At 43.1% G+C, this 23446-nt stretch overlaps 1 protein-coding gene across 4 annotated transcripts in view; it reads right to left on the bottom strand.

Moving 5' to 3' along the window:
• EVA1A (eva-1 homolog A, regulator of programmed cell death) overlaps nucleotides 1-23446 on the bottom strand; it is a 214253-nt gene that overhangs the window by 10450 nt on the left and 180357 nt on the right. For 3 of the 4 annotated variants that reach the window (XM_065834938.2, XM_065834939.2, XM_071807118.1), the window contains one exon: nucleotides 2692-2856. In XM_065834938.2, the coding sequence (XP_065691010.2) occupies nucleotides 2692-2856 (165 nt within the window). Of the gene's footprint in view, nucleotides 1-2691; nucleotides 2857-10900; nucleotides 11219-23446 lie in introns of those variants that run through there. The other variant, XM_071807117.1, reaches the window with a different exon arrangement.

Here is a 23446-nt window from a genome sequence, read left to right as displayed (position 1 = left end):
CTCTGCCACCCAATAGCTGTGTGGCCTTGGGAAAGCCACCTTAATGACAAGGTGTTAATGACTGGCCCCGAAGCAAAGTTTTTAAATATGGGTGCCTGAGTGGCTGATACAAAAGGGAAAAATATCACAAGAACCTCTTGCTTTAGGAGAACAGAGATCACAGAAAATCAGTTGTATCAATGGAGACAGTGGGGCACATTCAGCAGGAAATCAACAGCAAAGTTTTGGAAAATGTTTTAATTTAGATATAGGCACCAACGTGCCCTCTAATCTTTCCTTTATTCTGCCTGTGTGGTAAATCTACGCCTATACAAGTGGTTGGATTTTTCTCTACCACCATTCTTGCAAATAAATCCATGGAAGCAGGGTAAATTTTTGATTTCTATAAACTGAACCTAAAAACTGGACACTTCAGAGTATCTCAGGTAGCACTGTGCATCTAAACTGAGGCAATGGAATCCTGCCATTAGTTGACAGATCCTAGAGAGTCATTCAGCTCTCTCCATAGCAGAGACTTAAAGCTTGATGTATTTGCTCATACGCAGACATCCAAGACACCCCATGGGCAGGAGGACATCTACGCAGAGATGGCAAGTATGAGAAGGGACATAGGGAAAACTTTTGCCCTTGTAGAGCAGTATCTAGAAGCCAGGTGAACACCCCAGGTCATCTCAAATGACACATTTATGTGGGGGTAACTGAATCCTGCCTGAGATGTCTACATAATGAGGTCTGTCTCTAAACTAGTTAATCTTAAATTCCTTTATAATTAGTCGCAATGAAGGGCACCACCAGGATATAATCCCATATATATTTCTTAACCATATATCTCATCATAGGGAGGACCACTGAGTTAGGTGGCTCCAGGCTCCTGCTAGGTCTCTGAGAGTTTTCTACAACTCTGCATTGAAGTCCAGTTAATGTGGCTGGACTGCAGCTGCACAGAGCTGGTAGGACACAAACCTGGGGGCTCTGCGCCATGTTCTATCACATGTCCAGTTCTGGGTTAGTGACAACCCGCCTGCCCCTCACTATCGATACATTCACTGGATCTCACTAGAACTAAGGTTTAAATCATACTCACAGTCAGGACTTCCCTGTGCGCATGTGCTACATCAGATGGACACCACTGCTGGGTTTTGGACAGCCCTTGTGAACCATGTTGTGCAATAATAGTGTCTTTTAGTAGAGATAGTAAGGCATAATTCCTCTCATGTGAGATGTAAGAATGTTTTTTCTTCTGACTTATACAAAGAACAGATGCATTCAAACAAGTTTCTAAATGAATACTTGTCTGCATACACTATAACTCGGCAAAGAGCACCACAAAACCACAGAACTGGTTTTGTCATCTGCAGGATTGTACAAGCACAGACAGGGAGCACAGAAAATGACTGGGGTTATGCAGGAGGGAAAAAACAAACAAACACGATTTCCAAGGGCCATGTGTTGCTGCACTATGTGGTTCCCTGCTCTGCCATTCATTCCAGGATCATACTAAAAGATTTTCCTTTCCATCTTGCTAACTTGGAAGACTTTGTCTATACCCAGTCACTGAAGCTGTTTCCCTTTGACTTTACAACAAAGTTGAGGAAAATTATTCCAGCTAGCAGTAGATTTGCCCAACAACACAGTTCAAGCATAGAAGAGGTTACTCATGATACCAGGCTGACTTTAACGAAATAAATAAAATGGGAAGGGAGTTTACAGAACTGTCCAAATATTTCCTCTTGCTATTTTTGAAACATTCTTTTAGGTCTTAATTTTAAAATGACATCTTTGTTTGAAAGTGGTGCATATTTTAAAAATGGATGAATAAACAGTGTGAGAACTAAACAAAAGGTGTCACTTGTAGAAGTGAAATGTTTAGATGAATGAAAATGAATTTAGGATTTTTTTCTTGCTTAAAAGAATCACCAAGATCACAAAATTTATTTCAGGCTGACTGAAAATTCTTTTCCTTGATAATTTTTCAGTAAGGCCTCAAAAGTGATAAATATGTTATTATGACTCTTATTTGTCTGTGGATTGTGTGGATTGATTATCCAGGGTGTGGATTAACTTCACCAGAAGTGTAGACAGAGACAATACCCACAATGTCCAGACCCACTTGAGAGCTGCATCTCAAGGAGCGCAGGTTGGGAATTTCAGGAACAATGTCATGCACCATCTCCCATGTGTTGGGAAACACAACACAAAACCACTGCCTAAACTAATACATGCTCACCTGTGCTCTTCCTTTATTCATATGCCATCCCTTCCTCCTACTCACTTATCCCTATAGATAGCTATTACTTTATTCATATCTCTCAACTTTGCATTTTATGAAAATAGTATCATATTTCAAAGCTTAGTTGAATACTTCTCTGTCCCTGTGAGGCAGAACTGCTGTCCCTGCCCTGCTTTGTTCTTTGCCACCGTATTAGATGGGTGTGCAGAGTATTTCTGTGATAAGTTTTGACATGCATGGCTGTGACTGCTATTTTAAGAAAGCTGGTGAGAGTTTCGCAGTTCACTTTAGTCTATCGATGGTCATGCCTTGAAGCCTCACTTTCTGGCTGTGACATGAATGGGGTTTGAGAACAATACAGAAACCCAGGTAAGGTTTGTACTGTCTGTAAAGGAAGATGGATCGGAACAGTTACCACAACACAGTTTGGTTTGGGCCAACGTTGCAATAGTCATAACTACCTGGGAGAGCACGTCCTATGTTGGAAGGAGAGACATCAGAAAGGAATACACCGTCCCCTATAACATTGGGATCAAACACTCTCGGCCGCAGGGGGAAATGTGGCTTCTGAAATCCCTGGTAATTGGTTGGTCTTGGCTGGGTTTCATGCAGAAGCTTCTTGGGAACTGAAAGAAAGAAATAAGAAGAGCACAGTTTTTAGCGTGAGTTATTCCACCTGGTCAGAACAAGAATTTCACATTATGCTACAGGCTCAGCTGATACTTAATTATACCATGTGCAGACCAAACAGACACTCATTTAGCATTATGATGAATGTTCTCCAAATGCCAGCACAGAGACATTCTATGAGACAACACTGGAAACTATAAAGTGATTAAGATATTGTTTATTTACAGTTAAGCTTGGAGACTAGACTAAGGGTCAGATTCCGACAGCTGAATTTAGACACCATCTTAGAAACTGAAATTCCTAGTAAGCCAGGCTTCAGCCTCAGCCCTATTCCACAGAGTACTGCAGCTCTGTTCCTACACGACAGCAAGCTGGGCAGGATGCCCCGTATCAATGGGGTCTACAGCGTATGCCTGAATCGCTGCATCTCTCCAGCCATTAAGTCGCTGGCTCAGCACTGCACATCAGAAGTTTCTGTCTACTCTGGATTCACAGAACCAGCTTCTGGAGGATGCTGTTCACAACCCCACCTCTAAGAAATCTTCTCCACCCTGTGAGGCCCAAAATACACTGCTCCCTGTTAGGCTTCAGGCTTTAACTAAGCTGAGAAAGGCCCATTCTCCGTTCCCACCATTCTGAGAATGGAGGTGAAGACTTAGCTAATCCCTACTCGTCTCTTTGTTTTGTCAGCCACAGCATTAGCAATATGCAGGTGAGACAGGGCAATATGTGACAGTTTTGTCAAGACATCTATAGTCCTTTCTTTGGACCAAAGCATGCCTTAGTAAGAAGAGTATTTCCTCCTCCTTGAAGTTGCAAGGGCAGCTCTTCGGCTGTACATGCAGGTAAAGAAATCAAAGTCGGTGTAGCTACTTCAGTGTACACCCACTGAAGGTGAATCCACACAATAAATTCACTAATTTGCCCTGTAGGGACAAAACCACATGTCATTTACAGAGCTGAACCAGTTCTCTGCCTCAGCCACAGCCAACACCTGAGGCTATTGCAGAGCAAAGTGCTTTTCCATACAAAGAGAAGAAACACAGATACAGGGTATTCTGCTCAGAAATTAGAGGAACAGAGTGATGAAAGGCAAAAATAAAGAAATTACAATTTCCAGAGGAGAAAGATATATTTTCCCTGTCAGTGACTTTATAGTAATATACACAGAAAAGCAGCATTTTGTTCTTGCAGACAAAAAAAGCCTTCAGTGTGTTAAAGACAGACTGTTGAGAACTAGGTACAAGTTCATTAGATGCACAGAAACACCAAGAGAAGATTTCTGGGATGCTCGGCTTCCCTTTGTCCAAGTCTAACAGCAACTGCCTTTCTTGTCCCAAGCAGGCCGCCACCTCCTAGTGCCTCAGTTTCCCCACTGCTCCGCTGCCAGTGCTGCTATCACTTATCTCCACTCTTTGCAGGGATGTGAAGAAGCGTAATTAAAAATGCAAAGCACTTTGAGATCCTTGGCACAAGCATGAAGGAGGACTTGGAAAGTGAGCAATCCTGGAACAGAAAGGAAATTCCTCCCTGCCCCCTGCAGCTAACCAGCTGCCAAGCTGGAGTATGATATTTAATCACGCCCATTAAATTTGCCTGCATAACTACAAATATTAATGGTGAGGGAAGTGATCCAACCACCTTGTTTACATTGTGTTTGACTTACTGTCTTTGCTGAGGCAAAGAAAATTGTAACTATATTTACTGACTGACCTCCTATATTAGACTGCCAAGATATCAGCACTGAAGTTATTGCATTATTCGTAGAGTCATGCTGGGTCAGGGAACAGACAGAAAAACCCCACCGCTTCTGAATATCAAAGAGCTGGCATGGCAGTTTCTAGTGAAACCTGAATTGGTAACTGTCCTCTGATGAGAAGGCAGCAAAAGAAACACATCCTATGTTAGGAACCAGGCAGAAGCAGAGGTGATGCCTGTGCTAAAGGAATATCAGAAAGTCTGTGGTGGAGGTGGGTAGAACAGACATTATCCTGCAAAGCACGCAGTCAGGGAGAATCACAGTTCTGCCTAATTCGAGGCACCCGAAGATGTATGATATTCAGAGGGTACAGGGCTCAGCACCCTCAAAAAATAAAGACCTTATTTGTTGCATCTCAGGCTGAACACTTGAAAGGCATCTGGAAGATGTGTCATACGCACTTTTCATCCAAACTGCACCCCAGGTAGCCTCCTGATATGCCTCCAATGAAGAAAATGAAGCAAAAGTGACACAGAAGCAATTTTTAGCAGATTTGGGCAAGTCTTTAATGTTTCAGGCTGGCTCTTCTTCATAAACATCACCTTTAACCTCCCAGTATTCATGGCCACCTTTGGGGCAGAACAAAGGCTGGGTAAACTTGCAACTTTCTTTGAAAAGGTGGCAACACCAGCCACTTAAACATTTGTGTTGGGGGAAAGAAACACGATCTTTTCCTAAGCAAATTCAGGGAACTGATCTATGGCTTTTCCACCTTGGCATCTGTGCCACCACTGCTATGAACACTATGTACAGGACCAAGAGAAGAGTTGGGGTGAAGCAAAACATCACTAAATCAGACAGCAATCAGTTAACAGCATCCCAAGGGAGAGGAGATAGAGAACTATTCACAGGGAAGCAGTCATAGGGACTATTTATTGTCACAGCACCTCGGTGGGGTCGGGTTGTGCTGTTGCCCCTTTGGGATGGCCGAGGAAGAAAGGTGACAACCAAGCAGCCATTTGGTGCCTAAAAACACAGTTGGCCATGGAGAAAAGTTCCCAAAAGCTGGTACGTGCTCAATGTCTGTGATTAACATGCACTTTGGTACTTTAAAAAATCCCAAGTGGTGCTTGTCTTCATGTTAGCAAGCAAACCCCTTGAAAACTCTGGAAGCAATTTAGTGCAACACAGGATGTCCACAGCACATGAACCTTGGAGTTTTCCTTTTCAAGGGACCATTTTTCTCTGTGAACTGCCTAAACATCTTGAGGGCATTTTACCAGAAAGGGTCTATCTTGGCAAAGAGTAAACAGTGATGGCATACAGCAAGTCTATTCTTCTTCTAGTTTATACAATGCTAAACCAATACATAGCTTAGATGGCTTGATTTAAAAAGACAGTAAAACTGAAAGGCTTTCTCAAGTGCAAAACACCTCACGATTTCCAGTTAGCTTCTGTGTGGTGGCCAAATCCACAAGGAAAATTAAACATCTGGTTCCTTTGAAATACCCTCCTTAAATTCTCTGGAGAGGAGTGCATCCGACATAAAGTACGGCATGAACTGAAGCAAGGCGTCAAGTAAACTTATTTATTATTAAAACCACCAGAAAAAAGTACCTGGGATTTTTGTCTTATCTCAGCATTAAGCACAGAAATCCTGGCAGGGAAGGATTGGCACTTGGCCTGCTCCATTCAGTCAAGCAGAGAAGTTAAAGCAACTCAGTCAGCAGAACAAGTGATATACATGGACAAGAAGGGAAGAAAAGGGGCCTTCAGTCAAAGTGTTAACACATCTGATAGTCAGGAGCCCTGCACCTTAAAACGCCTGTGAGAAATGAGCTGTGATCACCTGGAAGAGAGGAGTTGCGCTGGGGACCTCTGGGGACTTTTGGTATTTCAGGGGGTAGCAGTCAGCATTAAGATGTGGGTATTTATCCAAATGATAAAATTCTCCAGTAACTTGGGCTGGGCAGCTGAGCAGCGAGGGCAGAAGATTAACTTTCAGAATGGCAAGCCATGTTCTGCCACCCACCCCAGGGTCCAACTTGGGCATCATCACATGGACTGCGTGTGAGCCAGGACTTGATCTGGAGAGTGAAGCGTCACTGTTGCTGTGATACCCCATGAAAGCACTTGCAGAAGGTTGTTCTAGGTTACAAAGCTGCAAGGGAGCTCTCGGATCAGCAGGTTCATTCGCCTGCCTTTACGAGCTTTCAAGTCTTTATATAATCTCTCTGTGTCTATTTTAAAAGCAATCCTGGCTACCAGCTCCCACCACTCATCTGTCTGAATCAACATCATGCTAGCAATAATTTATACCAGCTCCCAATCCAAGACCTGCATTACCCATTTGCAGTGAATTAGTGGCATCAATCCCGTAACAAAAACTCTCTGCCAGCTTCTCCCCTGCAGGAACAGGGGCAAAGGATGATTAAAGCTGGAGTCGCTCTCACCAGCAGAGCAGACCCATCACATCTGAGTGCAAGTGACCAGCAGGACAGTGAGAAAAGGCACATGCTGGTGCTGCTGACAGAGCCCTTGTTTGTACCTGGTGGAGGCTCTTTTTGCTGGGCTCTGCACACAAACACTCTCTTGTGCGGCCAGAAAACTGAGGGCTGGCGAAAATAAAAAGTTACTGTGCCTACAAGCTGCAAAATTCTGAATAACAGTGCTAAGAGATAGAAAAGGCCAGATGATACCTCGCTTCTTCATTCATTCAGATCACTTGCTGTATGTTTTCTAGTTTAATCTACCTGGTTTTAAATGCTCCATTTCTGTAGGTTTGGCTAGTTGCCACAAAAGATTATTTTGGAGAGGAATATTGCTCTTTCTGAGGAATTCTGTTTCACAATGTGCTGCTGAGTGTTTTGGTTTAAGTGCACATATTACTCCCCTAATCAAAACATTTGACTGCTAGACACCTTGGGTTTTACAGATGGGAAACTGGCTCTGGGACAGAGTTTTGAAAGTGTTTAAATATCAAATTGATTTGTCCAGTCTCACAGAGGGAGTCTGTGCCAAAGAAAGAAAACAAACTTAGCCTTCCCATATTTCAGCCTCACACTCAAACCATCCCTTCTCTTTGCTAATTTGATCATTTGATGTTTCCTGAGGCTTGCTCAGTCCTAAACATGCTTAAAGACTCCCAGGACCCAATTATCCCCTGACCTCCATCTTCACTGTATATACAGATCAGTCAACTGGAGGCGAGATCAATGAAAGCTCGGTCTTAAAAACATACAGAAAAGGGCTTTGTCATTCTCCAGTCCTCTGCTATACAGTCGTGTGTGCATTTCCAGCCCGTAAGGTTTACTCTGAAAGCTCAGTGTGATTAAAGCAGATCTGAAGGACCTTCAGCAAATCCTCCTGTGAACGCTTGAAGCAGAGTGCAATTTGAACAAAACATGACTCCGTTACCATTGAAAATTACAACCAAACCTTTTATCTGGGCAGGTTGGGGCCAGGAACTGTTGATGCTCAACATCCTTTAAAAAAAAAAAATCCTACTGTGAGTAAACACCCAATATAAACTACTGCAGGTTTTTAGAGGTAGAAGCTCTGATGGATTTTAGTTTAAAACCTGAAAATGCAGATCAGCCAGCCAGAAACGGGATCATTAATGTTTCTGAACTATTACAAGAAAACAATTCCTTAGCACATATATAAAGTATATGGCTCCCTCAGATTGAAGAATTAAAGTGTTTCATACGCTGTAAACTATGAATTTACTAATCAGTCAGCAGTATCTATTAAAATAATGGAATTTGGTTCCATCAGACCACAAAATATCACAGTATAATCACAGAGTAAGAAAGAAAAGTCCAATGCATAAGAAGACTCTACACCTGGTGACAGCACTAATACCACTGTGTAGCTAGAAATGTGGGGCTGGAAGGTGTTACTTTGAGTAAGAAAAGTAAACTGAGGCACAGCCTACCCACTTTGCTTTTTCCCAAGGTCTCAGACATGGTCAAGGAGCTGCCTTTGCCCCCATCTAGCTCCGTGTTGGATGTGCCCTTTTCAAGTGACTAAAAATCCATTTGTATCATGTGGCAAGAGGTTTCACAGAATCATAGAATCGTTTCGGTTGGAAGAGATCATCAGGTCCAACCATAACCTAACTCTGGCACTAAACAATGTCCTTGAGAACCTCATCGAAATGCCTTTTGAACACCTCCAGGAATGGTGACTCCACCACCTACTCATGACCATGTGTGCCCTGTTAGACATCCAAAGCCTACCTTCAGTTCCTGCCCTGCCACCAGGCATCCCCCGATCATCTGACTTGGGAGATTTTTGGTCAGATAGAGGTATAATCATTTGATAGGAGACCATCAGATCCTACAGCTCTCAAACACCACCATGAGTAACTCTATGGCCTGGGCATTTCCATGTGAAAAGCTGAGTGCACTCAACACCAACTCCGTGACTTGTCTATTCAGCCATAGCATACCTCTGGGCATCCTGTATCATGTTTAGAGTAAAAGTATAGTACAGTTTACACAGAAAGTGTCAAGTGTCCCAGAAGACAGTGGGAGACATAAAGAGAGGTTCTCCTTCCCCTCTACTCTGCCCTGGTGAGGCCACATCTGGAATATTGTGTCCAGTTCTGGGCCCCTCAGCTCCAGAAGGACAGGGAACTGCTGGAGAGAGTCCAGCGCAGGGCAACAAAGATCATTAAGGGAGTGGAGCATCTCCCTCATGAGGAAAGGCTGAGGGAGCTGGGGCTCTTTAGTTTGGAGGAGACTGAGGGGTGACCTCATTAATGTTTATAAATATATGAAGGGTGACTGTCATGAGGATGGAGCCAGGCTCTTCTCGGTGACAACCAATGATAGGACAAGGGGTAATGGGTACAAACTGGAACACAAAAGGTTCCACTTAAATTTGAGAAGAAACTTCTTCTCAGTGAGGGTGACAGACACTGGACCAGGCTGCCCAGGGGGGTTGTGGAGTCTTCTACTCTGGAGACATTCAAGACCTGCCAGGACACCTTCCTGTGTAACCTCATCTGGGTGTTCCTGCTCTGGCAGGGGGATTGGACTGGATGAGCTTTCGAGGTCCCTTCCAATCCCTAACATTCTGTGATTCTGTGAGACTTTGTGCAACAGAAGGTAAGTTTGAAAGCTGGGGTTTGATCAACAGGCTGCCATGCTAAATCTTCACTCTCACAAAAAAAGAAAGAAAGAATCAGAGGTTTAATGAATACAAGTGGTCAAGACCTCAACTTTCCATCTCCCTCAATCATTTTAAAAAGGGATTTTTTTTCACCCAGCATCAACATAGTCTGTAATCCTGAAATCTAATGCAAAACCCAAGAGTAAGAGGGAGTTATTCAGCCTGCTGTAGGCGTGTTTTCCGTGCAGAGTGGTTCCTAACCACCCGTAACAAGGAAGTGACTCATGCCAATTACAGTGTGTCCACTTCCAAGCACCACATGGAAATCAAGCGAGACTGTCTGGGAAAATAGCCCTGTCATAACCAAAGCCACCTACACCTCCCCGAGCTCACAGCCCGAGCCCTCCTCCCCTGCTCTTCCCTTCAGACACTGCCTGAAGCAGAAATCCATGTGTTCTGCTGGTGATCTTTGAGCTGGTGGGAAGTGGTACAGGCTGGGATGACTGACACAACTCACACAAACTTTCAGAGTACTCTGCCAAAACTGCTCCTGAGGCAGCCCAGACGCTTCACTCTTTAGTGCATCTTCTAACAGCAGCTAATGACAGCAAGGTTGTGCAACAAGAACTTAAATATAACACAGACAACCTTTTATCTTGTTTGGCCTCCATGGAAAAGGAGATGTTCATCCTTTTCTCACGTAGATGCTGAGAAGTGACTGCAGAAATGTAAACCATTTCCAGTCCAGATACAAAGCCCATTCAACACAAATCAGCCCAGTCTCACTGTTCCTCCCAGTGAAATACCCCACAGGTATATGGTCCTGTGATGTGAGAGGCTTTAGGAGATGAAGGAGATTTAGGAGATGGTGCACCTCCAACTGAGACTCCACAGGGTAGAGATGGACACAGCAGCGCTCCCTCCCAGCCTCTCCCCTTCCTGCACAGGGCTGCAGAACACCTTTCCCTGCTTTCTCCTATTTCTGCCTGTCCAGAAAAGCAACAATCTTATTAAAAGATCCAGTTCATCTAATCTGGTCACTCAAGCCATGCATGCCCTGCAGGTGCCTAATAATGAAGAAGTCCTCCTTAAATAAGTTACATTCCTCAGCTCCCTGTATCATCAACAGTGAAAGGTGGGTACCTTTGAAAGCCTCCAGGCGAGATTCTGTCTACTTAAATTTAGGAGGCTAATTAGGGATAGTTAATGAATCATACTGTTACCTTTGGATTTATTCTCCTGAGTGTATCTGAGTTAAAATCTTACAAACTGCTTCACGTCGTTTGCTCAGACATTTTTCTTCTATCTTGAACTTTTAAAATCAGGATTTGAAGCTTCAAACACCTTAATTTCTTTCTTAATGCATGTGCTTGATTTATCCACAGGCAGTTCTCCTCCTACTTTCATAGTCATGAAAGTTAGTTGTTCTTCTTTCATCATCTTAAATGTAATAACAGAATATGAAGCATCTTTTGCCAGCAACTCATAAATCTCCTGCTTGATGTGGCTTTTGGTCTCCAAAGGGCACAGAGGAAAACATCGCATGCACCAGTCTGCTCCCTACATGTCCTATTTGGAAAGAAAAATGGATCAAAAGGAAGAAAACCTTGTAAGAGATACCTGCAGATACGAAGAGTTACTTTCATCTGGTAGATTTCTGCCTGCTCCCAAAGTCAGTGGAGTTCTGCATTTTCACAAGATAATGCATCTTTAGGAGGATAAGACTCAAGCTGAGGCTTGTTTAAACCCCAGCACGCTCAGCTACACCCCTCATGGGATCTTCTGCCAGCCAGAGCTGTAGGACCTCTCTGCATCAAATCTTCACCAGGCACAGAGACTGTGACAGTAACTTTATACACCTGAGCAGCAGTAGAGTATCTTAGGGAATTAAGCTGGGTCTAGATCAAACCAGTAATGGAAGTCAGACTTATTCTTCTGGTCTTCCCTATTGCCCCGATTTGGACTGTATCTATCACGTACTTGCACTGGTACTTTGCAAACCGGACCACTCATGTATGGATTTCTTGGGCATTACAGAGAATATCAGTTTGTTGGTCTCTTCAGAGGACACTTTTATTACAGACTGTATTTTTATGCAATGTTCTAGGTATTTCCACTCCACTTTGAATCGAAGCAGAGTCATGCTAAATTTCAGATTTTGACACAATACCTATTTTTTCTCTTCACGTTCAGTCATTTTAATCAAGCATTTAACACTGCAAGACTTTACTATTTTAAATTACTTTTACAGTACAGAACTGTTGTCGCTGGTTTATTTAGCCTGCAGAGCTTGACAGAAAGTCTTTTGTGCAGCTTATCTATTTTTCAGGAAAATATATGACACAATATGTGGCTCCCCAGAGGATGCTGACGGAGCAGTAGGCATTGTGTGTTCAAGTGTGGCTGAACCAGAGCCAGGGTGTTGCTCATGTGAAGAATCATTCGCCAGCAAGGGAGGAGAGTCTCTGAGCTCAGGATGCCAACACATACTCAAGTGTTTGCAGCTCTGCAAGTTACCAGACATCATCTGAGTCATGGCAACCAACTCTATAAAACTTGAGGCAAAAGACACTCCCTTAAATCTCAGTGAAAGCTACGAAGCCCTGTCAGTGAAAGAGGCCCTCAGAGGTGTTCACTATTTTGTGTCTGAAGGCAAGTGGCTGGGTGAGTATTACATTTCACAATGAGATACTTATATTATAGTCAAGGCAAGGAAATCCAAGGTAAAATAAGGAGAAGGGAATGGAGTAAAGGGTTAAACACTGAAACACTTTGGAGCTTATAGGAAGTAATGCCAACCTCCACAGGGACAGGAGAGGGATGGCAGGGAAGCAGGAGCCCAGGCAGGAATAAAAGGTACTAGGGATAGTAAGAACATCCACAGCTGCACTGCACTGCCCAAATATTTGAATAAATCACAGAATCATAGAATATTTTGGGTTGGAAGGGACCTTCAAAGCTCATCCAGTGCCACCCCTGCCATGAGCAGGGACATCTTCACCCAGATCAGGTTGCTCAGAGCCCCGTCCAGCCTGGCCTGGGATGTCTCCAGGGATGGGGCATCCACCACCTCTCTGGGCAACCTGGGACAGTGTCTCACCACCCTAAACATGAAAAAAAAGAGTAAGAAGCTTCATGCTTTAACATCCGACCCAACAGCTAACCTGACATGATCCAATCACTATATTCCAAGAGTTAGGAATATAATTTCTCCTCTGAGACTACTGACCAAGATGGACATTTAGGAGATGTTTACTGTACCCATCTCTGAAGGAACATCAACCATTCTCTACTCCACAGACCACCGGTGACCTGTAAGGCATCAGAGAAGTGATCCAGAAAAGGACCTAATTCAAAGGAAGACCAACAGCATAACCCTGGATGTTCCCACATGTTTTGTCTCAGTGTCTGCTGGCAGGCACAGCCAGGAGAGGCTTTCCATCTGCTACTCTTGTCTAATTAAAAGTGTTTGTAATTACAGCAGTAAAACTATGCTCTCTAAAAAATATTTTCTTTTTATCTAAGTGCTACTTAACCAACGGTGTATACTAGTTCTTTATCGGTTCATCAGTTTTCCTCTTGGTAATCAAACTGCAAAGAACTAGACAGGCACCTGGATTTTTTTTCCCAAAATACAGCAGTGCCTCGATAACACAGGTTGAGGAATATTGTCAGAAGCTTGACTTAGTGTGGCAATTCCCAGGATCCCATGAGATTCTCAGACAGGAATCCCTGCACAAGGAAAGGTTATGAATAGTATTGGAATAAAGACTAAGAATGAACAAAACCGTATAAGGTAGCTACAGTGCTAAATGCCATTCATTTGTATTCAGATGAATGCAGATAAATATTTACAGAACAAAAATACAGTTTAGTTCAAGATCCAGAACTTGATTCAGGGATCATTGGTTCCTGATATTCAGGACTTGGCTTATACAAGGAGCCAGGCTACACTAACTTCAAATCCAAGGTTCTACGAACAAAGTGACAAAACTGATTTCAATATAAATCCTTCTGTTCACACGGTCATAACCTGTGAGGTATCCTCCTTTCGGACCGAGACTTCCTGAGCACAGCGGAAAGTTTGAGGAAAAAACCCTATAGATGTTTTTGAATTATGAGAGTATTAAACCTCCCCTGCTTTTTCAAAGTACATTTAACTGTCAGAACCTCTCTAACACACAGCATCAGCCTTAAATTATTTGACTTGCAGACTGTGAAAAGTTCTATGCATGGTTCATGTGTTGTTTTTTTTCTCTGGTAGAAAAACACGTAGCATGCATCATCTTGCTTCCACGCATATCCTGAGGGAGCAGTGAGGACTGCGAGCTCGAGTGTTACTACAATTGCTACTGCGAGTAACTGCCAGTTTTGTGGAAGAGCAAATGATAGTCACTTTCCTGATGCCACATGAAAGCAGATGCACACCATGGAAAACAATGCCAGGGTTTTGTTTTAGCCCAGCGAGGATTTTCCTGAGCACCTACTCTACTGCTCTTATGCAACTTGCCTTGTAGCTACTTACACCAGCACAGTCTGGGAGCACAGGAAAAAACTGTGGGAATACACAGTGCTAGATACTTGTGTCAGCTTTCCAGTACTTAATAATGATGTTTTTTTGAGAGAACATGAGGTTTTTAAAGCTAAAGATTTGTTTCTATTAGGCTTCATGAGATGTGCAGCAAGAACATGCACACTTGTCTTCTCTTTTCCACCCTTTACACATATAATTAAGATTCATTTATATGAATATCCTTATCTCAAATGATACCTAGATTCCCACCACCTAATTGAAGGCACTTCACCGGGATGAGAGGTGACTAATTCATCCCTCCATCGATTATACAGATAGGCTGACTAATCTCTCAGTTAATCACTTCAGTTAAATACCTGCATTAGTGCAAGTAAGGCTTTACAAGACCGAGCTGCAAGCATGCAAATTATATTTTTGTATATATATATATATCTCACTGTAGAATACTACTGAGCGAAAGGCTTATCTCATTTATTCTAATTTTAATTGGGCTAAATGATCCTGAATCAAATCCTACCCACCAATTAGCGCAGAAATTATTCCAGGACTACCTGGGACTCCCTTGAGACATCTCTAACAGACTCACAGGTCTCTGACACATCCCAGCTATTCATAATACTTGTTTCACTGGAAAATCTTCACCACGCTGCCACCCCAGTCAAGCCCCAGAGCAGCCATTTTGAGAAGGTCATCAACGTTCTCTTTGCCAAGCATGGTCCAGTTTCAGCCTGTTTAGGTAGCAAGGCCCATCAACTGCCATCTCCTACATCACCTTTCGAAATGACTTAATTCAATCAGTAAAAAGGTGTAAATGGAGACCCACCTTAATCAGCCATGGGTTTACAAGTGTTTCTTATTACATATTCCCTAGGAAATGCAGATTGCTAACTCACAGCCAAGGAACTTGCTTCATGCTGTAGCACTTCTATTTTTAAGCTTACTTTCTGGGACTGTTAAGAAAAAAAAATGAGACTTTAACACATACCTTTGCTGCTAGTAACTTGAACCCAGTGCAGATCCTTTATCTGGCACGAACTCAATTTAAGTTGCCACTTCTTTCAAGTGGAATATAATGCTCTGTATCATAGAGAGTATTTGTTCCGTCTTACTAGATATTTTGAGCTCACCAATTCCGATATCTTATCGTCAGATGAAAGGATTAATCCAACACGAAGAGGTTGTGAACATCTTTTGCACACCCAAACCTTTAACAAACAAATTCCCAGGAGATGATACATAGAGGGATGGTTTATGAGACCCTGTGAACAGCAAAGAAACTCATAAATACAGTCCATCAATGTATTTCTGTCCCATGCTGGGATGATCCCTGTTTATGCCAATGGGGAGACTGTCTATCTCTGGAAAGACACAAGCTGCAGAATTTGCTTGGCTCACAAATAAAAGTGATCAGTCCTCCAAAGGAAAATTAATCCTTATCAATGTAACTGCACAGGATAAAATCTACCTCACAACCTTCTTGGGTTATAGTGACAAGATGTAATTAATTGTAGTTCCAATAGCCTTCCATGTTACTTAAAATCTGAAGTAATCCACCTTAATTACATTAACTCTAATGACTTCATGGGATCATAACAGTTAGAGGAGAAAAATAGTTGTTAACTTGTTGACTGCCAGATGCAGACTGCTGATAGGAGATATATCAGATATTAGAGTATTAAAACTGACCTCAGCCTGGCAGGAGAGGGCTGCAATTCGTGCCCATGACTCCTAGGCACAGGGGGAGCACAAATAAACAATTGAACAAAGATCAAAGCATTAGCTGTTTCAGTGGAATAAGGCAGGAGCTTAATCTCTCATTTACTCTCAGGTGAGAGTCCTTATCTTTCTCCCATTTCAGCAGGAACTTCATCAAGTCTAATGTAGAAATCTGTCACATCCCCACCTTGTTTACAGCTCTTCCATCCCATTAAAATTATTGTTACAGTGCAGGGTGAGAACAGGCTCACTATTCTGCTTAGTCAGAGCTTTCCATCTTTGAGTTGCTTCAGACTTTGTGAAAACTAAAAAACCTATCTGAAAATCTGTATTTAAAACAAACAAAAAAATAGTGCATGAAAGCTATTTTCTTCACCCTTGAGCAAATAATTCACTTCCAGTTATGTCCCAGGTAATGGAAAGTCCAAGACAAATAGAGTTCAAAGTAAGGTACATTGTGAAAGAGGCACACTCTAATTAAAAAGGCAGTAGGTATAAGAAATGCCAACTTTGCGCTTGTACACCAGTTGGTGTAAAGAGCTGCCTGCACAAATTCCCAAGAGCAATGCAGGTTTTGGAGGCACCTAAGTACAGACTTGCAGCCAAGTTTCACAGAGCTGGAAATCAAAACCCATAATCAGTCTAGTCTCTATATAATTGGCTGATAAAAAGGAACGAAATAGCTACAGCATTATTCAAACTCAGGCATTTAATGAAATGTAAGAGTGATAACTCTGAAATATCACCCATAAACAGCTTCCCAGCCTTTTTCAAGGGGAATCACAGCAATTGGCAAAGCAGGGTCTTGCACCCGTCCTCAGCAGCTTGTCGCAGGACTGAAAGGACGGTGCTGAGGCAAATGATCAAACTGGGTTCTCCTGGCCTTGGAGTCTGAGACCCGGCCTGCCTGTTTCCCTGCAGGTCAAGTAGGCAATGAAGTGGTCAGTGCCGCTCACTGTGCTCAAAGATGATGTTTACTCCCAGATTTTGCCTTTCTGCTGATCACCTTCAAAGGCAGAATGGCTTCTCCTTCCCCAGCGGGGGCCTGATGTCATCTGAGGAGGTTTTGTTTTGTTCACCTTTTTCTGAAAGGTTGAAGACTAAATACACAATATCCACAGCTATTTGCAGGCAACAAGCACCTGGCCGTAGAGGAAAAGAGGGAGGCCGTGATTTGGAAAGGCACCCAAGCATAGGAGGGATGGCTCCAGATTCATCAGCAGAACCTGACCTTCACGCAAAGGGTTCCTGAAGGGATGAGGAAACCCAGGCAGGGACATGCGTGTGGTCCTTCCAGTGTTCTGTTTAGACCTGTGAAGATTTTGTGATAGATAAAATAAAGATCATCTGATCTCTGGAACCATTATGAAGACACAAAGAGCATTAGCCTCTACTCTTACACACCCTGGAAGAAGTAAACAGTGGTTGCTATGATGCAAGGAAATTAAACACACTGTTTACCTGGTACAGTCTGACAACCTTCATGCCATTAAACTCTCTTAGCATTCTAAACAGCGTGGCTCCATGCAAAATGCCTGCTGGGTATAGCATGTCACCCATGCTAACGTCTAAGCTATGTTAGGAACAAGCAACGGCAAATATCTTTTCTACAACTTAGCAGGATTGTCCATTGAGTTTTAGTGTCAGCAGCTCCTGGGCTTTGGCACTGTTTTGTTCATCAGTACAGACACACTCGGTTAAGTCCAGAGGTCAAATGCAGAAGACCAAGCAGCTGTCCTCTCTTGGGAGGTCAGCGCTGCTCCTCAGGGCTCAAAGCATCTGGGACATGAAATCACAGGTCTGCAGCAGCACAACAGACATGGGACCCGATGACCTGGAGATGAGTCAGGCCAAGAAAAGAGCTGGATCTGCTGCCTGTCTGCAGCAAAGGAGGCTCTGATAGCCCTGTGGGACTGTACCCAGACACAGGGCCACGACACATATTCAGCTCTGGGATGTTATCAGCTGTAGGTCATACGCATGGACAGCCCTTTAGAAAACACTGAATGCTGAAATGCACCGTGGGGAAAGAAGAGGGCTGAAAAAATTCGCCTGGCCTCCCCTGAACTGCCTCTGCATGCATGTTCCAGCCATGCCTGTAACACAAAAAAATGATTTATAGAGAAGTACCTGCCTCCAATGGACCATCTGTGCTGCACCATCTGCCCTCGTGGAGCAGCACACATCCCCTCGGCTTGTCAGAGCTGCACAGAGAGCAGCGCTTAACCTCACTGAGAATGAAAAGAGACTAAATTCAGCCAGCCCAGGCTAAAGACTCTTATCAAACTACCTTATTAGTACAGTGTAGGGCCCAGAAACAGGAAGGAAACTTATTACCATATCTCTCCCTAATGCTCCTCCTTTCCCTTTAAACACAAAGAACAAAAAGGTTGGTTTAGGGAGTCCAGCAGGCTCATGTGATTGTAAAAGGATATTATACTGGGCACCTCATCCATCAAAGAGACCAGCAGGGTTGAAGGGAGAGATGGTGGGATAAAATAGTCTCATGGGCCAAATTCAAGACATAATTGTTGCTCCTTTTTATATCAAAGGGAAGTCTTTGACTTTTAATCTTTCCGTATTTCAATTAAATGATGCACATAACAGAGAAATAAAATAGATGATAGATGTACAGCTAACATCCCCCATGTTCATGGGTTCCTAAGATTCCTCTATTAAATACCATTACAACCGCTCCCTAAAATTACAGTGGAACTTATTCTTAAACCATGCTTCTATCAATCATTTGATTTAATGAGCTACCCAAAAAGTGCTTCCCATCAGTGCTCTTCTCCAGTCATGGCTGTGCTAGAACCAGCTGTAGAGATACAAGATCACTTCCTATGTGGAAAATCTCATCCCACATCCATTCCCGTCTAGGCTGGGCTTTAGAGCCACACTTGTATACAGTTGCTTATGATTGCATTTTTAAGATAAGGTAGTGTTATAGTCTGATATTAGAACTCCTTTTCCCATGCAATTTGGCTGACTGAAAACAAAAGTCCAGTTTCTGATGGAGCTCCCTCAGACCCATATCTCCAGCTGTTTAAAGAAGAACATCTCTTGCAGACATGTTTTGCATTGATTTTCTTCTTCTTCTATTGGTATTTATCTGGGTTTTTCCAGCAAGGAAGACCCTGATTTCACTATCAGGAGAACCAACTGAAGAAACAGTCCTACAGAAATAAGTTCACATCTGAGCCGAGCATGTGGAGACAGAGCTACAGCCTAGACAAGGCTACCATCCACAGAAGGGATGAACTGGATATCCCCCGCTTCCATTAAGGAGACCAACAGCCAGAGATTTACAAACACTCCATCTTTCCTGAGGTAGAAACCTTCTACCCAACCTAAATAACAGGTATTTCCCTTCCCTGGGTGACAAGCTTACCACAGCTGTGCTCCCAGGTCCGGCTCAAACTCTGGAGAGCACAAACTCCACCTAGAAATAATTATTAATGGAAGTCTTGTCCCGAGACACCTTGATGTAGAACTCAATGGGAAGTCTTACAGTGGCTTCCACTAGTGCTGGCACATGCACACAGATAGCACAAGCCACCATGAAAGACAGACTGTCAGGAGAGGGATTAAAAGCTGGCTCTGCAACTAGTCCTGAGCCCAGCCGCCTTCTGACTCCTTTGTATTGTGCTCTAGCTTTAACACTAATTGCAGCCAAGAGCTGCAAAAATGCTGCTGATAAATGTGGGGTTTAATCAAACAAAGCACTCATAATTATTTAACAATCTTTTTTTTTTGTACAAATATAGAGAAAATTTGAAACAGTTGTGCCCTTCTGCATTCATAGGGTGGAAATAACCGCTGTGGAATTTGAACGGAGTTAGTTGAGGTTTCTGACTGCCAGGACAGCATGAGCCAGACCATGTCCTAGCCCCTTGGGAGGAATGTTTGGACACAGGAATTGTTTTTTTCCCTGGGTGGACACAACCAGTCAACTGGCTATAACAGGCATCAATAGATAGTTTGGGATTCAAGCACTTCACAGATGTCAGTCAAACAGGGACAAGGGAGAAGACGATACCTGAGTGATGAATTATGTGAAATGAATGTGCTAGCCTTGTTCCAGTAGGAAAAGTCTTAATTATGAACACTAATGGGAAGACTTGTTGGCTGTCACAGTTTACCTGCCAAAGACATAATGAATGATACCTCTAACCTGGGACGGCTTGACACTCATATCCAGAGGTGGTCCTTCCAAAACAAGCTCGTGATGGGTAGGTAATGTGTGCAGGAATCTTACATGGCTGAGCCTGCATCATTTCTGCAGATAGCCAGAGCACATCCACCCCAGACTACAGGGCTGCCAGCTCCACCACCCAGCCCCCCTTGTAGGTCAAATGCTGAAGGCAATAAACCATTTTGAGGCCAGTCCTGTGTGTCTGTCTGCAACAGAATAGAAGCGTATAGCAGAGGATATAACCCAGTGACCATACGAAAGTAAATTTGATTTGCATATTAGATTCAAATATTCCCCTGTCATTATCATCAAGTCTGATTGAATGAAAGCAATCCTTGGCCAAGGAGAAAATATTTCCTTATAAAGTCTTCAAACAGCCTTGGTCCACAGCTAACAATTACCATCTGTTTCTCCTCAAAAATCAACCCAACTAAAATGTTTCCCAAGCAGCACCGTACATTAAGTACATGGGTATGTTCAGCCCAACCACCAGGCCTTGGGGATGCACTGGGCTCACACCACAAGCACCGCCAGCTCTCCAAGCAAACACAACACAAGGGGAGATGGGGTTAGAGCTGGCACCCAACCCGTCTGGGTACTCCAAACTGAGTGGCTGGATGTCTGGTCAAAGCCCCAGCAGCACTGCAGGAGCTTTGTCGTGAGTTTAGAAGAAGGTTTGAACACCTACAGATTTCTAGCACAAATTGCTAATTGCTGCAGCAGTACAGGCTGCACCTGGGTGATGTGCTGTCCCCCCAGGACTGAACTCCAGAGCTTCCTACAAAGCTGAACTCTGTTGTCCTCCCAGGACTGAGCTCCCTGGTCTGCTGGCACCGCTGCTCTGAGTCCACAAGCTACACTTCTTCCAAACTAAGGAAGCCCAGGGCATTGGTACAAGTGCTAGCAAATGATCATTTGTACTCTTCAAATGTTCACATAGTCCCCGATAGAAACTTGGCCCATGCCAGCTAGCGCTCTCCCCTGTCACCGCTGGCCATAGCCTGGATCATTGCCCTCAGGCAGTTAGGATATGTGTGACTGCATTGTTTTGAAGGAAAAACATCTGGCTAGACGCAAGTCCTGCTGTATCATTTGCCCCCAAGACCAGAGAGGCTTAGGCACATTTTATTTCCCAGCACAGGTGCAGTCTCTCTGCTCAGAGCAGTGCCCTTTCATCACCGTCCACTAACACCTAACTCAAGAAGTTTTGGTAAGGAGTAAGGCTCCCAATGCACACGGCCATACCTTCCCATTCGCACAAGAGTGAGTAAGCCAGAGTCTGAGCTGATTTAAATCATTCTGAAAAATCTGGCTGCGAGTCCTGTGCTGGAGAGTGAAGCCAGCTGGAAAGTAAGGTTTTCCAATCCACGCTCTGCGTACACAGCCAAAGATCACATGTGGGTAGCGTCACCAAAAACCAAACACCTTCTCCTGCCCTGCCTCAAGTTCTGTGTGAAAACAAACGACCTCCTTCACGGTTGGAAAACTCATATTTCAATGTAGATTTTGTGCTTCGGGAAAAAATATCCCAAAGTGAAAGAGCAGTGTTAGCTTCTGGCACTGCTGAAGCAAAGCCCAAGGAGAGATCTGCTGGCAAACAGTCAGAGAAGAAGCACAGCAAATCCTGGCCCTGTGAACAACACATTATGTGGTTTTAGGAAAGTAACTGGATCAACCTGAGGTAACTGCAAAACAAAGTTTAATGTCACAAAGTAATAGGGTTGAAAATGACTTTGCAGGTCATCTAGTCTACCCTCTGGTCCTGTGACAGAATCCAATCTAGCTTGTCTTGAAAGACCCCAGATGATGTAGACTGTATTATTGCCATTCAGACTCTTCCAGAACTTACCTCTTTTCATCACTCTATTTTTTTTTTTAATTTTCTTTGCTACACTTTATGTTCTTATCCTCTCCAGCAAGGTGGTTAATAGTAGGCAGTCCTCCCCATCTCTGCCACAGCCTTCTATGCCTCTGAAAACTACTAACCTACTCTCCTCCCAGACTTTTCTTTTTAGGTTAAATGACTTCAAAGTAGGATTCATATTACAATTGTACCCAAAGGCAAAAACAAGGCTGAGGTCCACCCTGGAAGCACACAATTGTAGTTTAAGAGTCTCCCTCTCCAAAATGCTTATAATAGACACAGAAAGGGAAAATGAAAGTAAAACAGTCAAAGAAACAGATTATTCCTATTTTAAAGGTAGGAATTTGGTACCAATAGACACGTTCAGTCTTTTCAATAATTCCCATAGCTGCAAAGGAGTTTACAGAGAGCTTAGTACCTAACAAAATTATCGCATTCAAAAATGTGGTCATTTCTGCTTCTACGGGGCTGCTAAATAAACTGTTTTGAAAAACAACCTGAAGATGTATGAATGTTTGTGACAGAGCTCGGAAACACAAACCAGATCTTCCAAATTCCCCTCCAGAGCCCTAATCTCAAAAGCATTCTTCCTTGTAGGGGAAGTGGTGATGATTAATGATCTTTTTCAAAACTCTACAAAGATCAGATTTTTTCTATGGGAGTTTAAGACAAAATGATCATTACTTACTTGAAACACTTACATGCATCCTCCCTTGCAGGGCAAAACATAACAATGAATACAGCTTTAAAGGATTCTGCATATAAAATTTACTGTATATGCGAATTTCCCTCTGACAGAACCATTATTAATTGCCTGAGTGGTCAAATTTGGTATTTTCTAAAAATGTCTTCTGAGCTTCTGTGTGCATTCCTGATCACCCATAGGCTCCACTGAACAATCACTCACCATTTTAATTCATTCCTTTTGACATTAGCACACACACAAATTCCCTGCTTGTCGCAATTTTATGCTTTAGTAACACTTTGCATGTCCTGTGCTGCCATAATTTCAAATTTAAAATAACTCACACAGCAGAGGCGAGCACAGTTCCAGCACAGACATCAAATATCAGCCAGTTTATGCCAGTCTAGAGGACGACAACATTAGAAAATTAGTGGACCCTAAATATATTGTAAAAAATGCAAAGGTAATACTAATGGACTAAAAAACCCACAGGGAATAGAACGTCTTTAATTAAATGTAAACAATACAGAATTTGATTTTATGTTGAGGTGGGAGGTTGCATGTGAGGATGGAGTTAGATAAACAATTTGATGAAAAAATCTGTTCCTAAAAGAACCCCGGGCAAAGCAATGAATCTTGAATTGTTCAGATATATCCTCCAACTGGGAAATCTGCTTGAGGGCGGTTCACTACTTGGGTTTATCACCTCAGTCTGTTCGTGCCCACATACGTATGGCAGCAAACCATCCCCCAGCACAGCGGCAGGACAGGAGTC

This window comes from Patagioenas fasciata, chromosome 3 (genome assembly GCF_037038585.1).
Source record: "Patagioenas fasciata isolate bPatFas1 chromosome 3, bPatFas1.hap1, whole genome shotgun sequence".
Taxonomy (NCBI): Eukaryota; Metazoa; Chordata; class Aves; order Columbiformes; family Columbidae; genus Patagioenas; species Patagioenas fasciata.
The sequence above is the reverse complement of the archived record's forward strand: the minus strand, read 5'-3'. Positions and strand labels throughout refer to the sequence as shown.